The sequence below is a fragment of the Elephas maximus genome, chromosome 12 (genome assembly GCF_024166365.1).
Source record: "Elephas maximus indicus isolate mEleMax1 chromosome 12, mEleMax1 primary haplotype, whole genome shotgun sequence".
NCBI classification, from domain to species: Eukaryota; Metazoa; Chordata; class Mammalia; order Proboscidea; family Elephantidae; genus Elephas; species Elephas maximus.
This window is the reverse complement of record NC_064830.1, coordinates 10,563,617-10,579,687: the sequence shown is the minus strand read 5'-3', so window position 1 is coordinate 10,579,687 and position 16,071 is coordinate 10,563,617. Positions and strand designations below refer to the sequence as shown.

Below are 16,071 nucleotides of genomic sequence, written 5' to 3'. Positions count from 1 at the left end.
CATCTAAGATGCTCCATTGCTCTTGCCCCTTCAGGAGCAAAGGAGAATGAAGAAAAGTAAGATACAAGGGAAAGATTAGTCCAAAGGACTAATGGACCACAACTATCACAGCCTCCACCAGACTGAGTCCAGTACAAGTAGATGGTACCCAGCTACCACCACTGACTACTCTGACAGGGATCACAATAGAGAGTCCCGGATAGAGCTGGAGAAAAATGTAGAACAAAATTCTAAATCACAAAAAAGACCAGACTTACTGGCCTGGCTGAGACTGGAGAAACCCCGAGAGTATGGCCCCCAGACACCCTTTAGCGCAGTAATGAAGTCACTCCTGAGGTTCACTCTTCATCCAAAGATTAGACAGGGCCACAAACCAAAATGAGACTAAAGCGGCACAGCAGCCCAGGGGCAAGGACTAGAAGGCAGAAGGGGACTGGAAAGCTGGTAACAGGGACCCCAAGATCGAGAAGGGAGAGTGCTGACATGTCGTGGGGTTGTTAACCAATGTCATGAAATGATGTGCGTACCAACTGTGTAATGAGAAGCTAGTTTGTTCTATAAACCTTCATCTAAAGTGCAATAACAGAAAAATGTTCTGCATTTTATTGATTTTAGTGTAATGTAAATTTCTAAAATCCAACACTGGGATTACAAAGGAGAGAGTTAGTACTAAAGTAGTACATTAAGGATGATTTTTACAAATGTAAGAGGTAGTCAGGACACCCAAGTAGTGATAATAGGTGTTAATTCTCTCAAATTCCAGGGAAGGTTAGAACTGATATACTAGAAAAATCCTCCTGAACCATTTACAAAAAAAAAAAAAAAACATTGCCTTCGAGTCAATTCTGGCTCATAGCAACCCTACAGGACCAGAGTAGAACTGCCCTATAGGGTTTCCAAGGAGCAGCTATTGGATTCAAACTGCCGACCGTTTGGTTAGCAGCCGAGCTTTTAACCACTGTGCCACCAGGGCTTTGCAACTTACAGCGTCACTAGATGAAAACCAAAAAACACCCAAACCCGTTGCTTTTGAGTCGATTCCAACTCATAGCGACCCTATAGGACAGAGTAGAACTGCCCCATAGTGTTTCTAAGGAACAGCTAGTGGATTTGAACTGATGACCTTTTGATTAGCAGTTGAGTTCTTAAGGACTACACCACCAGGGCACTTCACTAAATGAAGCTCTGGCAACTTAGGCTTCAGAAACACTATAAGAATTAATTCAAAAATACAGTTTACCTGATGCTGCAAATAACAGCAACCAGTTGGCAGGAAACCTGCAGGTGTAAATGAGCCTTCTTTTCCTCCTTGAAGATTTCAAAATGGCAAGTGGGAATGGAGGAGGGAAGGCAGGAGGAGGAGGGAATTCATGAAGAAGGAAAGGTGTGAATAAGTCTATGGGTGTTGGGTAGCCTTCGACCACATACTTTTAGGTGTAAACATTGTTGTGGTTGTTGTTAGTTGTCATCAAGTCCACTCCCACTCTTAGTGGCTTTACGATTAACAGAAAGGGATAAAACATTGCCGTGTTCTGTGCCGTCTTCATGATTGTTGGTATAAATATTACAAAATGAAAAACTCTGCCATCTCGGACCATGTATTGTTATGGTCCTGTTTAATCTGAACCTCTATGCCCATTTTTTAACATCTGCATAAAAGTAAAATTTTAAAATGTTGATATTCTTCAGGTTTTGCTTTCGTTAGCTGAGAGAGACAGAAAAGGGAATCACCCTTTATTTGGTGTCTACTATATGCGGAAACTCTGGTGCCCTAGTGGTTAAGAGCTATGGCTGCTAACCAAAAGGTCGGCGGTTCGAATCCACCAGGCACTGCTTGGAAATCCTATGGAGCACTTCTACCGTCTCCTATAGCGTTGCTAGGATTCCGAATTGACTCGATGGCAACGGGTTTGATTTGGTTTATATGTTGGGTATTGTGCTTCACGTTTTGTATAAATTATCTCATATAATTTTCACAGCAAGGAGGGAGCAAAACATGTTTTATTTATCAGGGAGTAAAACATGTTATAAAGCCACTGTGATCCAAACAGCATGAGCACTAAAATAAACAAGTAGGTAAGTGCCACAGAATAGAGCCTAAAAACAGACCCAATTAGAGTTCAAATTTAATACATGCGGAGAGGGGTATTTTTGTGCAGTGGAAAAAACATGTTTTATTTAATAAGTCATTAGAGGCAGAATCAGCTATCCACCTGCAAGAAAATAAGGTTGGCCCCCTTTATGTAAAAACATACAAAAAGTAAATTCCAAATGGATTAAGAATTTAAATGTAAAAAAGAAATTAATTCTTATCCAACCAGATTAGCAATTAGGCATGAGGTCGAGAATTTTGGGTTGGGCCCATAGACAGAAGCTATCACTACACTTCTGGGGTCACAAATTCTCTCCTTAAAGACGGCAGCAGCATCAGAAATTCAGGTTTATTCATCAGACACTGTATAAGCAAAGGGGTTGGCTGAGAAAACGGGACTGGCCCCTGTTCCTGCTTGAAAATTAACATAAACCTATACTCCGTTGAAGGAAACGTAACAACAAACTCCCTAGCACTGCTCCTCCTTGTCTCAAGGTACAACTCTTAACCTCCCCTGGGACATGTCAGAGTGCCTTCAAAACCTTCGTGTCTTTGTATATCCTGTTCCCTCTGCCTGAGACGTGCTTCCCCACCCCCCTTTTTTTGTAAACCTGGAACCTTCAAACCAGTTTTGATCAAGTCAGTCCTAACTCATGACAACCCCATGTGTGTCACAGTAGAATTGCACTCCATAGGGTTTCCAATGGCTGGTTTTTCAGTAGATCCCAGGCCTTTCTTCTAAGGCGCCTCTGGGTGGATTCAAACCTCCAACCTTTTGGTTAGTTGACTAGCACATTAAATGTTCGCACTACCCACGGACTTATGGAAGCCTTCACTTAACCTTTAAAACTCAGCTCAATTTTCAACTGCTTTCAATGAGAAGACTGTCCATCCACTTCCCCAGCACCCAAACTCTCATTATACTGAACTGAGAACGTTTCTCAATTTACCTCCCCTTGTGAAAATTTTTTACTCAATCTTGAATTTCTTCAGGAACAGGACTCAATCCCATTATCTCTGTATCCTCAGTCCTGTCGTGGGCACACGGTACATCAGGAAATACACTTTTCCTAGAGAAGGTATAATAGAATTTCCGCCATCACTGTGTGCTTCTTGGATGTTAACACACACTTTGCCTCATGCCACATCGGCTCTACATTGCTTTGCTAAAATGTTACCATTTTTTAAATGTTTCCATGTGGAATAGCAACTGTAGAGCATAGGTGTAGTACCTATGGGTGCAGTTTATTTATATAACAAATCCATAAAATGTGCTTGCGTTCAGAGACTTTATACCCTCTGCATATGCTTAAATAACAGAGAAAGAGCAGAACACCCAGAAGTCCAATCAGCCACTATATTGGCTTTATTCTTCCATCAGAATGCTTCTTAAATTCCAGTCTTCCTTTCCACCTCTTTCTTCCTAGACAATTAAAAAAAATTAGGCTCCTGGAATTAGACAACAATGAGACAAAACTACAAATTTAATTCAGCCACTGTCATCTCCTTTTTTCTTAGCTGTCAGTCTGCTCTTGTTCTCTGATTCCATTCCTGTTCCCCTTCCAGGCTGTCTCTCAAACTTCTACTAAATTAATTGTTTCTAAAATATTCTTTTGACTGATTACTCCCACGGTCAAGGAACTGTAACAGCTGTATATCTAACTGTACAACTGTAAACTCCCCCCGCCCACACTCCGTAATGTCCCCTTCTAATTCTCCACGTAGCCCTTAAACACCCCTCCTCTCTCTCCCTTAAGCCAAGCTCATGCCGTCTCCTTGCCCTGCACCCTTCCAACCAGCTGCCTTTGAGTCGGTTCTGATTGCTGGCAATTCCAAGTGTGTCAGAACAGAACTGAGCCCCAGAGGGTTTTCAATCACTGATATTTCTCTATTTTCCCAGCAAATGGATTTATTCACTCATTCAACAATAGATACCAAGCGTCTGTATGTAAATATATAGTCTCTTTTCCTCTCCTCTACGCCTAAACAAATAATTATTAACTACCACACCTTTCCCTGAAAAGTCTTCCCTGGATGATCCAATTCACATCAGCTCCTCTTTTCTGAAATGCCTCTGATTTTATTAAATCTGGCACATTTATTATATCTGCTCATATATGTTTTCTATTAAAAGATATTAAAAAAAAAAAAAAAAACCTATTGTGGCCTAGTCGATTCTGACCCATAGCAACCCTAGAAGACAGAGTAGAACTGCCCCATACCGTTTCCAAGGAGCACCAGGTGAATTCAAACTGCCAACCTTTTGGTTAGCAGCCGTTGTGTTTAATCATTATGCCCCCAGGGTTTCCAAAAGATATTAGGCTCATTAAATGAGCTTATGTTTCTTATTATAGTATTCTTTGTGTCCCCTGGAAACCCTGGGGGTGTACTGGTTAAGAGCTACGGCTACTAACCAAAAGGTCAGCAGTTCGAATCCACCAGGCGCTCCTTGGAAACCCTATGGAGCAGTTCTGATCTGTCCTATAGGGTCACTATGAGTGGGAATCGACTCAACGGCAACAAGTTGTGTCCCCTGGCACCGTATTCAGCATGCAGTATTAATAAATAAATATTTTGTGGTTAATTGAATTAAACATTCAATCAGGAGTAGCCAATGTGACTTTATGATGCCTAAGTATTATACCTGTTGAGAGTCGTGACTTGGTAATAATTTATTGTAATTCCAGGTCTGTCTTGTTTTCTCAGATAATGTGCCTTTAATAGAGCCATATACATCGCACTACACTCCTCTTGGCCCCATTCTGACCATTCTTGTCATAGACTGTGGAGAAAGTGGCTTTGATATCTAGAGTGTGGTAAACTGTGTGTAGATAACCTTTTATGTATCCTTGTCTTCTGCCTAGGAATTCAGCTAGGGCTGTATTAGGCAGGGCAGAGAAGTCACAGATCAGGGTTGGAAAGTGGTCTTTCTGTAATCTGGTCAAGAAAAGCTGTCATTTCCATTGCTAATCTCTTACCATCCTCTCTGTTATGAGTAGAATTCTCCTACTACAAAGCCTTGCCACGAGAATTTAGTCATAGACTGTGGAAATACTTGGTGCAAAAATACTTGAGTACGTGTTCATCCATGTGGCCATGTGTTAGTTGTTTAAAAATGGCATTTTGGACAGATGGCTCGTTTTCAGGTCCCTAGACTAAAACCTTTTACCCAGATGATCTGGGGTAAGTCAGGTGGTCTATTTCAGTGTTCCCATCTGTAAAATAGATAGGATAAATGTACCTTCCTCACAAAATTGTTGCGAGGAACAACCAAGATAATATATGAAAATGCTTTGTAATCTCTGATGTATAAGCCAGGTAGGTGCCAGTTCCTCTGAGTAAAGGTTACAGGTCCCTAAAAAACAACCTAACAATTTGGATAAACATAGATGACAATTATATTTCAGGCATTAGGCAACAATGGAAGTAAGCACCCAATGGTAAAAATTTTGTCCCTCTGCTATCCCACGGTAAAATCTGGGAAAGCCAGAACCTGTGTAAGGCGGAAACACGCCAAAGAAGGAAAAGTCAGATATTTTCCACTAATAGAGAGTGATGCCAAATTGGTAAGACTACACCCTGTCAAAAGCAGAAAACTTGTGAGACCCGGAAAAGCAAAGCAGTCGTGTGGAGTTCTGGCTTTCACAGGTCTCACCATATCTACCTCCTTTCCTCTTTAAGTGTTTAATCGTATTAGATCTTTCAGTTAAAAGGAGAATCTGTGCTTTTTTTTTTTTTTTTTAACCATCTTACAAACTTAGTGGTTATATTCTTGGTACAAAGTACAACTCAGAATCACCCCAGTTGTGTTTTAATGAAATCCTTTAAAAGAGAATAAACACATTGCCCTTCGAAATTCATCAAATTCTATCCTGTTACAGAGTACAAGGGCCTCCTGATTAAATGTTCCCTACAAGACCAAGGGTTGGTTTATTATTTTTAAAAGAATACATTTAGATTGCCTGACCCTTGCCTTCCCCACCCCTGCCCTTGTTGAGGACTCCCCTTTACAGAGCGAAACAGGATTAAAATATTGTCGATAAAACACCCGGGAGAGTGCACGCTCCCCGTATGAACAGTCTGAGCATGCAGGATAAGACCATTGACTGCCTTCTCATCTGTTCCCAGATGGAGGTGGAGACCGAGGAGAAGCGCCACCGCACTCGCTCCAAAGGTGTTCGAGGTACGTCGTCCCCAGCTTCACTAAATCACTGGAGGCCCAGCTCAGGGTGACCTTCAGCCAGCAGGAGCTCTTTGCACGATTCGTCCTGACCCCTGCTTTTACACAACCTTTTCCATAATTTTCTGTAGGAGTACTTGTAATAGATGATAAATTTTTATATATTTTCCATCTCTCTGCAGTTCCCGTGGAACCAGCCATACAAGAGCTGTTCAGGTTAGTGCTCTGCGGGTAGAATGGAGCCCCACCAGCCATGGAGGAAATTCCTGCCTTTTAATGGGGATAATGCACTTTCAAGTTCATTGGTGGCTCGCTCATCCCCTGCTGCGCTGATGAAATTAATTCCCTGGAGACTTGCTAATAAAAAGCATCCCTTAATTTTTCCCCTCCTTTCAGTTATTTGATTTCTCCCTTTCTGTCTTTGTTGCCCTTTTTTCTCTCTAATGCCCACTGAAGCTTTCAGTGTCATCTGTCTGCCACACACCGACACCTGTGTAATTAACTCTTTCCTCTTGCAGCTGTCCCACTCCTGGCTGTGATGGCAGTGGTCATGTTAGCGGCAAATATGCAAGACACAGAAGGTAACGCCTGCATTTTTTCACGATGTAACTGAAGGGACTTGATAGCCGCATTGTCTGAAGTGGCGCTCTTTAGAGACCCAAACCAAATGGTGAAAACGAATGGCTAAGGGTCCTTGGGAAACTGTACAGGTGGTAGTTTTCTTTTCTTCTCTCAAATACACTCGGTCTTTTGTCTCTTGTTCAGGTTCTCAAAACCTCAGCCTTTCTACCCATTTCATGGGGCAGAATTTATGATAGCACGTGAGAGGACGCAAATGAAGAAGAGCCGTCAGCTCCTTTTTCCCTATAGTCATAGACAGTGCTCAGCATGCTGACAGCTCCCTGAAAACCCCCCACTGTTTTATTGGGAAGGCTTGTTTCTACTTGCGGGGGGGCGGGGGGGTTCTCCTCCTGGGAGCTGGAGGATGGTAAATTAAAATGTGGCCTTACTGACCTTTTGGTACCGGTGCGGCTTCTGGAATGTAACAGAGTTCAGTGTGGGAAACAAAGCCTTCGCCGGGCACCTGGGCAGCTGTGGGATGAGGTTACATCTAGAAGTGAAAGTCCTGGACACATCATACTAATGAGACTTTGCAACGTAAATGATTATGTTAGCCACGTAAATACTGTGATTTCGGGTCTTTCCCAGTGATGAGGTTACTAAAGAACATCTAGAAAATAACGTGGTTGGGTAATTATTGCTAAAAATGCACCGATGACTGAACCTCACGTACAGATCACCCTTTAGGTTTTTTCCCCCCTTGTTATTTCTAAGTCAGTATTTTCTTCTCTATAATGTGAATGCAATTTGCCTTTCAACAGGGAGGCTTTCAGTTACGGTGAGTTAGAAATGTTTATAGACTGTCATAAATTTTTTTGCTAGTTTTTCACAAACTAAGTTGCTAAGACCAAGGTTACTCCTGTGTAACACACCACCGATAACCAGACACGTGTAATCAAAACTCAGATTCTAAAGCAGGTGTTGACCGCAGCCTCTCAGGGTGACCTTTCCTCACTGCCTCAGATTTTATTTCATTTTCTGCTGAACATTAATTTATGGGTGAAATCAAGCAATTATTTTGATTGTCCCTTAGTAAAATCAAGAGAAAAGATTACAAGTTACTCCAAAAGTGCCCATGCTAGCATGTAAAGAGGCATGGAATTTTTAATGAGCATTCATCCTGAAGTGATCATTAGACTTTATTATGTATCATCAATGGAGTGATGGGTCACTTATTTTTTTAGGAAATTTGGTCATTTAAATTATTAAATTTAACTTCTTATATTATCATTGTTATTGTATAAAATAGTAAATTATTGAATTATATAATACAAATGAATAGTCTGTTTTAAATGTTTATATTATTTTAGGAAGGATTCTGGAAGTAGAACTTTGATCTAAAAGTTTAAATTGTTTTATATTTTCAATGGAAAACAAGTTTGTAAACCAGGTAAAATCTAATTATTTTCCCTCATCACCTCCTGAGATTAGTCAATAGTTAAATTTTATGACAATGTTACCAAAAGAAATTATTTAACTGAAGTGTTAATTAGATAACAACTAGATATAATTTCGTAACCACAATTTTGCAGGAAAAATCTCAACATTTCCATTCCAAAGAATTATTTCAAACATTTGTATCTTAACCAAGGTGAATTCCACTAAGATACAGATTGAAAATAAAAGATATGTATTGATGCATCCCTAGGAGATACGGATACACATATGTATATGAAATATCTTTCCCTGATTTAAAAAAAAAGGGGGGGGCACTTAAAGTTAGATTGGATGGTGTCTTGAATATGGCCAGTCATCATCTTCCTTTTGAGATATAATGCCAATGCTAGAAATAGCCTGAATCTTAGAATCAAGGTTTGGTCTATTATTTTTAAAATAATACATTTAAATTGCCTGACCCTTGTCTTCCCCATCTTGAAGGAGCTCATGGGGTGGATTTTATAAGGAGAATTCACAGAGACATTAAAATTGAAAATTTTCTCAACAAAAATGTTTCAAGTTTAAAATAATTGATCAGTTTTCACCATGTGTCATATTGCACGTGATTATTACAATTATTATTTTAGTAGAAATTGTTAAGAGATATAACATAGTATACAAAAAAAAAAACCCTTCTCAGTCAAGGGTCCCAGGTTCTAGTTTCTTCTCTGTCACTAATAGGCTGAGGGACCTTGGAAGAACTGGTTAACGTTTATGGACTTAGTTTCCTCAGTTTAAAAATGGGAGCGTGCTGACTTGAGTGTGTATAACTAATTGCCATTCTAAAACTGTCACTATATCACTTCTTTTGAGAAAAATCTCACTGAAGCATCAAGTTTTGTAAATTTTTTTGAAGGAAGTCTGTATATTGTCAGTAGTTTTGAACTAAAAAAATGACATTCAGATTTCTTAAACTAAAAAACGTGCTTCTTGTGATAGGTAAGACTCATTTATACATTAATATTTAATGATTATTGCCATTTCAAATTCGTAAGATTTCAATTATATCAGACTTTGTTTTTTCTGTTTTTAAAAGGCTTACTGACTACAAAAGTTTTCTCCACCTAACATCTATTCTTTTACGTAAATAAAAGCACACACTCCACGAACACAGTTGTGACTTTTATGCTCGCTGTTAAATTCCTGGTGAGATGCAGAACATCGGGCCTCTTCAAAGTCAGACAAAGGTGTGGCCAACTTAGTTTTGGTTTCGATGAAATTATCTGCCCTTTTTAAGCTTTAAACAAGACTTTTTTGAATGAATATATTCTATGTAAGGCCACAATTTCACTTTACTCGTATATCACATCAGTTCATACACGAGTAAAAATGGGTCCTTTTAACATGTTGAAGCATCTATTTGAACCTACAAAAAATATCTTGAGGTGGGGTGGGGAATCAATAATGTAAAAAATCAGAATTTTTTAAAAATAGTGAATCCCAAGTGATAAAATGAGCCTCACCATTTAGTCCTTTTTTAATATTAAAAATTTTTTTCTAAGAAAATCAAATTTTAATATACGATTTTGTTGCTTGGTAGGACATACACTGTAGTAAGCCCTAGGTATTAGTTATACAACTTTAGTACTGTTGATTCTCTGTGGTGTTTGCTAGAACTGATCCCCTTCTCCCAGCATGATAGAGATAAGGTTGTGAGTTTGTAAGAAATGAGGAATAATAGAGATGAGTCAATCGCTGGGCAGTACCTGTGAAAGAAAACACCAATTCGAAAAAAGAATTCACAATTTAAGATTCTGTTTAGGTTTAGGGGGTAGGAGTTAAGGTTATATTACCTATGTTATTGGATTTTCCATCTTAGTTCAAAAAGTGTGTTTTTGAACAGATGATAATTTATTCATAGATAGTTTATTTGCATTAATAGTTCATGATAGTAGTTCATAAACAATTTGAGGTAGCTGATAGTAAGCATATGTACAACTGGACAGTTAAAAATTAAATAAAAAAGATTTAATCAGGAGTAACAAGGGAAATGGAAAAATAATTGTTTAAAAACCCAGGATATATCAGGGGTTTTTACATTAGTATTAAATTTAGTTCTGAGTCTCTTGGCAGCCAAGGCAAAAAATGAAAAAGAAGAATTATGGAGTTCCAGTTATCTGATAAAAGGATTATAGCAACTCCTCAGGAGAAACAATTCTCTTAGCATGGAAGATAAATATGTTTGAATTTCCATACATTCCACAGCAGGGATCCAAGCTCAGTCAACATTTCTATGCTCTGATACAGGCGATCAAGGCCAGCCTCTTAGGAATTGATACTTAATTTAAGAAACATCATTAATACACTGACACATAAATTTGCCATTTGTCTTCCCCAACTGAGGCTTTATATCATCAACATATAAATATGACGAACACACCATGAAATCTGCAGTTGGGGCTCAAAGTTACTCTCATACTATGAAACAAAAATATTAACTTGAAATTTTCTATATATAGCAGACCTGATCTCTTAGCTTTGACTCACATTATTATACTGCTGTGTGTATGGCTCAACGTATTCCACTACTTTGTGTGCACACATTTTTTTAGATTATGCTTAGAGATGGCTAGAGACATTTACCAGTCTTGAAAACAGCCTCCAATCACAGAGCTTCATTTTATAGATGCAGAAACAAAATCCCAATCATCGTGAGTTTTTCCAAAGCTTAGTTTTCAGATCTCCAAGGTAGGGGGAAGTAAACTTTCTGAGTCTCCCCCCACCCCCAGCCCCCCATTCTCTCAATCACTTCCTTCCCCATTGTGCGAGTGTAACTTGTAAGCATTTAAAATGCCCATGAGATGAAAGAAAAGCTCCATGTGTTTGCAGTTAAGTTTTAGTGAATAAGTGGTAGGAAAAAAAAATAGAATTCTTGGAAGCCACCTAACTTGAGATTTAGGAAGTTGCTGGCACGGATCTCCATCTGACCTTCCCCCAGTAACTTGTTGGCAGGAAAGGTACCAAGTAAGATGTCTAGTTGGAAGAGCCAAACCCAGAGTAGGTGACTAAGAGTGCATACCAGCACGTCTGTGGCAGGAGGTTTAGGGACTTGGGTCTGCTGCTGCTGTGGAGTGCGTCCCAAACCCCTGACTCCTGCCAAGAGAGGGTGGACCACACGAAAGGACTTGGGGGTCTCAGTGTTTTCTGTTGGCAATCCCCCCAAACCCAAGACTGACATCTTTAAAGAAGGGTGGGGACTTGTTGAGAAAGGAACCACACACATCACCCTTTATCTATAATGGTTTTATTATAGCTCATGTACCTGATAAGGAGATGTTTTTAATCTAGAATATTACATAAGCAGGTAGGAAGATAGTAGCTAAAAAGCCAAGATTCAAGGCATTTTTACAAAAATCCGTTTTTAAACATTTGACCGAATTTGAAAATTCTAATGGCTCATGTTCATAGCATTTTTTTTTTCTCCTCCTGTGGATATAATGTATTGTTTGTGTTAAAGACAAGATGCAACTTGATGTTTAGAAATGAAAATATTTGTAGAAACTAATTTTATAGGAAAATAGTAGTTAGTTTCTTATTTTTAACTTTTCATTTTTTTAATTTCCTCAAAAAAAAATTAGGAATAAATGCATATGGCTGACTAGTGCAGATTAATGTTAAATAATGTAGTGGAATTTGAGGTTTTAGCCTTACTTGTGCAGGGTTGCTACGAGTCAGAATCAACTGGACGGCAGAGGGCTTTTACATTAGTTATACACATTCCAGGACATTTGAAATTAATTGTATTTACTTACTTATTTCCAAATAGTGATTTTTGTATAAACTTCCAATGTACAAAAAAAAAAAAAAAAAAGAAGAAGCCCCTAGTAATGGATTCATTCTTCACATATCTGTTTCTTTCTCTGTACCTTTTGTGAATTCTCTGAATTTATTTCTGAAATTTAAGGGGTTTCATTTACATTACCCTTTCCCTGCAGTATCTTTAGTTACTTGTTTATTGAGCCTAAGGCTTCTGGTGAAATATTTGAGCCATAATTTAGGTTTAGTGTCTTTGCACACTCAACACGCACCAGAAAGTCAGGGGCTGTGTTTGGGTATTTCATTTAACCCTTTCCAAATTTAGAACATACTGAATCAAATCCTTTGATCCCGAAATCTGAAAAATCGAAAGCTTCAGATGGTAGCATTTCCTTTTGATGAGAAAATTATTGAATTTTCTCTGGCTTGTGGTGCCATGTTTCTTATTCAGATTTTTTTTCTTTTTTTCCTTTCATATACCTTTTCACCCACCAGTGTGATTGCCGTGGTGGCAGCCTCGGGTGAATAATTGCCTGTCTTCACGGGAGCATGTTCTCGAGCTAAAGTCGAGGGCTTGCTTCCTGATGTATGCCTCATTTGGATTCTGCCAACAGCCTCGGGCCTGTATTATTCATGCCTTGACAGATAGCACTCACTAAAAGCTTTGGAACAGAGCCAGGTACTGGCAGAGCGATAGCAGAGCATTGCAACTTGCAACTGAGAGGGGCATCTATAATCCAAAAAAAAAAAAAAAGAAGGAACAGAGAGAAATAAAAATCCCTATACCTCCCTTTTACCAGTTTCACTTTGATGGAAATTTCATTTGCATTAAAATAAAATACCCTAAAAATAATTACATTTTTTTTTGTAACCACGCTTGAAAGTTTAACACAATTTTCCACGTTTAATTGCAAAGCTGATTTTAATTAGTGAGGCCCTGCATGTGAAACATGAAGATGCACTTGGGTGCGTGTAGCACATTGCCGTGTCTGCCGAATGCTCTAATTAACGTACGGCCGCCGTACCGCAGAGCGCACTGTGGGATGTTTATGAAGAATTCTGGGCACGCAGCTACCCAGCCAGCCTATCTGTATTTTACTTCATGCATCCCCCAGAATAAATAACTCCCCCACCCTTTCTTCTTTATGAGACATCATTGTGCATGCCATCACTCCATCCATAAATTTTATGGCACTCCTGTCCTTTTTACTATTTGTCACTGATAGTGTAAATCAGAAGTTAGGGCATACATATTTTAACATTAATTTGATAGCATGGCACAGTTGCACATGGAGCAAAAATTTTGTGATCTCGGAACTCATTTGTGTAAAGTGGAGAACCAAAGCCCGTGGACTTCCCAGACTCATTGTTGCTCTGATGCTTTCGCGCTAATTGTATGTGTGCAAATTCACAAAATTCAGGCATGATCTTTTAGGACTGTGTTGGCAAGTAATCCTTATTGTCCCAATAAATCATCTATTTAAAAAAAAAAAAAAAGATTTCTGGGCCTTATCCTAAGAAAACAATTTGCGTATTGCTTGTCCATGATATGCCTGCCCGGATAGACAGATCTCTGTGCATTGCCTGTTTTGTTACATGTTTTAGAATACAGTGTGACTGACAGTGTATTTAGAGCTGTGAAGTGCATTTCAGGACATATTTTTGATGTTTTATAAAATTAAATAAATTTATAAAATAATTCCATGTTCAAAGATATGGAACACATAAGTATTTTCAGATAGGGTATAAAGGAAATCAGTGTAGTGAATGTTTATCACCTGTGTTGGTCAAATGTAGATTTAGCCGTCACAATCTTTGATATCTTGACTACTGATTAAAAATATATAAACAAGCCTGAGCCTGGAAGAACTAGATAGTGCCTGGCTACCACGATTGACTGCCCTGACAGGGAACACAACAGAGAACCCCTGATGGAACAGGAGAAAAGTGGGATGCAGACCTCAAATTCTAGTAAAAAAAAAAAGACCAGACTTAATGGTCTGACTGAGACTGGAGGGACCCCAGAGGACCCGGCCCCCGGACTCTCTGTTAGCCTTAAACTAAAACCATTCCCAAAGTCAACTCTTGAGACAAAGATTAGACTGGACTCTAAGACATAAAATGATACTGGTGAGGAGTGTGCCTCTTAGCTCAAGCAGACACATGAGACTATGTGGGCAGCTCCTGCCTGAAGGGGAGATGAGAAGGCAGAGGGGGACAGGAGCTGGTTGAATGGACGTGGGAATACAGGATGGAGAGGAGGAGTGTGCTGTCACATTGTAGGAAGAGCAACTAGGGTCACATAACAATGTGTGTGTAAGTTTTTGTATGAAAAACTGACTTGAATTGTAAACTTTCAATTAAAGCACAATAAAAAAAGAAAAAATATGTATATATAGACAGGGCTCTGCAACATCAATAGAATATACACCGTGTTAGTGTGCTATCATTGGTATAGCTATTGTCTAGGGTTTACTCACTAAAAAATACCACAGTTCAGTACTTAATACCACCATCTCGATTGAGGTTATTTCAAATACATGGCAGCAACTTTTTAGATCTTGATGTGCCAAGAGATAGAATCCTGATCTGGCAATGGAAAATTCAAAGGCAGGATGTCAAAGGAAGTTGACGCAGCCATGCACTTACAAACAACAACAAAATACACCTGCAAATTGTGGGTTTTGTAACCTTGAGCTAGTTCTCCATTTCGTGTGTGTGAGATCTACGCCAAAGATGTGATTCTCATTCTTGTTGACAGTCAGTCAGCTGTTAGGTAGCTCTATTGGATATATCCATTTTGAGGTGTGTGCATCCTACTTACCCCTGGGTCATGCAAACCGTTAAGCTGTCAGCTACTAACCAAAAGATTGGAAGTTTGAGTCCAACCAGAGGTTCCTTGGAAGAAACACCTGGAATCAATTTCCAAAAAAATCAGCCATCGAAAACCCATGGAGCACAGTTCTACTGACACGCAAGGGGTCTCCCTGGGTCAGAACTGACCCCAGGGTGGTTGGTTTGGTTTTTGGCTTTTGGTTCTCCATTTACTAGAGAAGAGAGGATGAGAAGAGGGTGGATGGAGCAAGGGCTGACAGGATGAGACTCCCCTTATCACATCTCTTTAAGTTAGCCCAGATGGCTATTCCAGATGACAATTTTAAGTTCCTAGAATTTGCAATACAAACTAATGATTTTTTTTAGTGGGGAGAGAGGGGAACTTGCATTATAAGCAGCATTGTGATCCAGTTCCTTAAATCCATATTTGAGGTTAGTCATATTACTATTGTTATCACTATTATTTATATTCAGACTTTGAGGAGATCAAGGAATAATTAAGATGACCCTCTGAATACTGACTTGGGTAAGCAGTTGTTTCTCTTCTCTCCTCTGACCCTCTCACTAGCTGACATCTTTTTTTAAAATTTTTATTGTGCTTTAAGTGAAAGTTTACAAATCAAGTCAGTCTCTCATACAAAAATTTATATACTCCTTGCTATATACTCTTAATTGCTCTCGCCCTAATGAGACAGCCCACTCCTTCCCTCCACTCTCTCTTTTCATGTCCATTCTGAGAGCTTCTAACCCCCTCTGCCCTCTCATCTCCCCTCCAGATAGGAGATGCCAACATAGTCTCATGTGTCTACTTGATCCAAGAAGCTCATTCTTCACCAGTATCATCTTCTATCCCATTGTCCAGTCCAATCGCTGTCTGAAGAGTTGGCTTCAGGAATGGTTCCTGTCCTGGGCTACCAGAAGGTCTGGGGGCCATGACCACTGGGGTCCTTCTAGTCTCAGTCAGACCATTAAGTCTGGTCTTTTTATGAGAATTTGAGGTCTGCATCCCACTGCTCCCCTCCTCCCTCAGGGGTTCTCTGTTGTGTTCCCTGTCAGGGAAGTCATCAGTTGTAGCTGGGTACCATCTAATTCTTCTAGTCTCAGGCTGATGTGATCTCTGGTTTATGTGGTCCTTTCTGTCTCTTGGGCT

General features: G+C 39.4%; 1 protein-coding gene across 4 annotated transcripts in view; it reads left to right on the top strand.

Annotated features, from left to right (window-relative positions):
• MYT1L (myelin transcription factor 1 like) overlaps positions 1-16,071 on the top strand; it is a 529,823-nt gene that overhangs the window by 306,115 nt on the left and 207,637 nt on the right. For all 4 annotated transcript variants that reach the window (XM_049902577.1, XM_049902576.1, XM_049902575.1 and 1 more), the window contains exons 5-7: positions 6,221-6,275; positions 6,455-6,488; positions 6,791-6,853. In XM_049902577.1, coding sequence (XP_049758534.1) covers positions 6,221-6,275; positions 6,455-6,488; positions 6,791-6,853 — 152 coding nt within the window. The remainder of the gene's footprint in view (positions 1-6,220; positions 6,276-6,454; positions 6,489-6,790; positions 6,854-16,071) is intronic.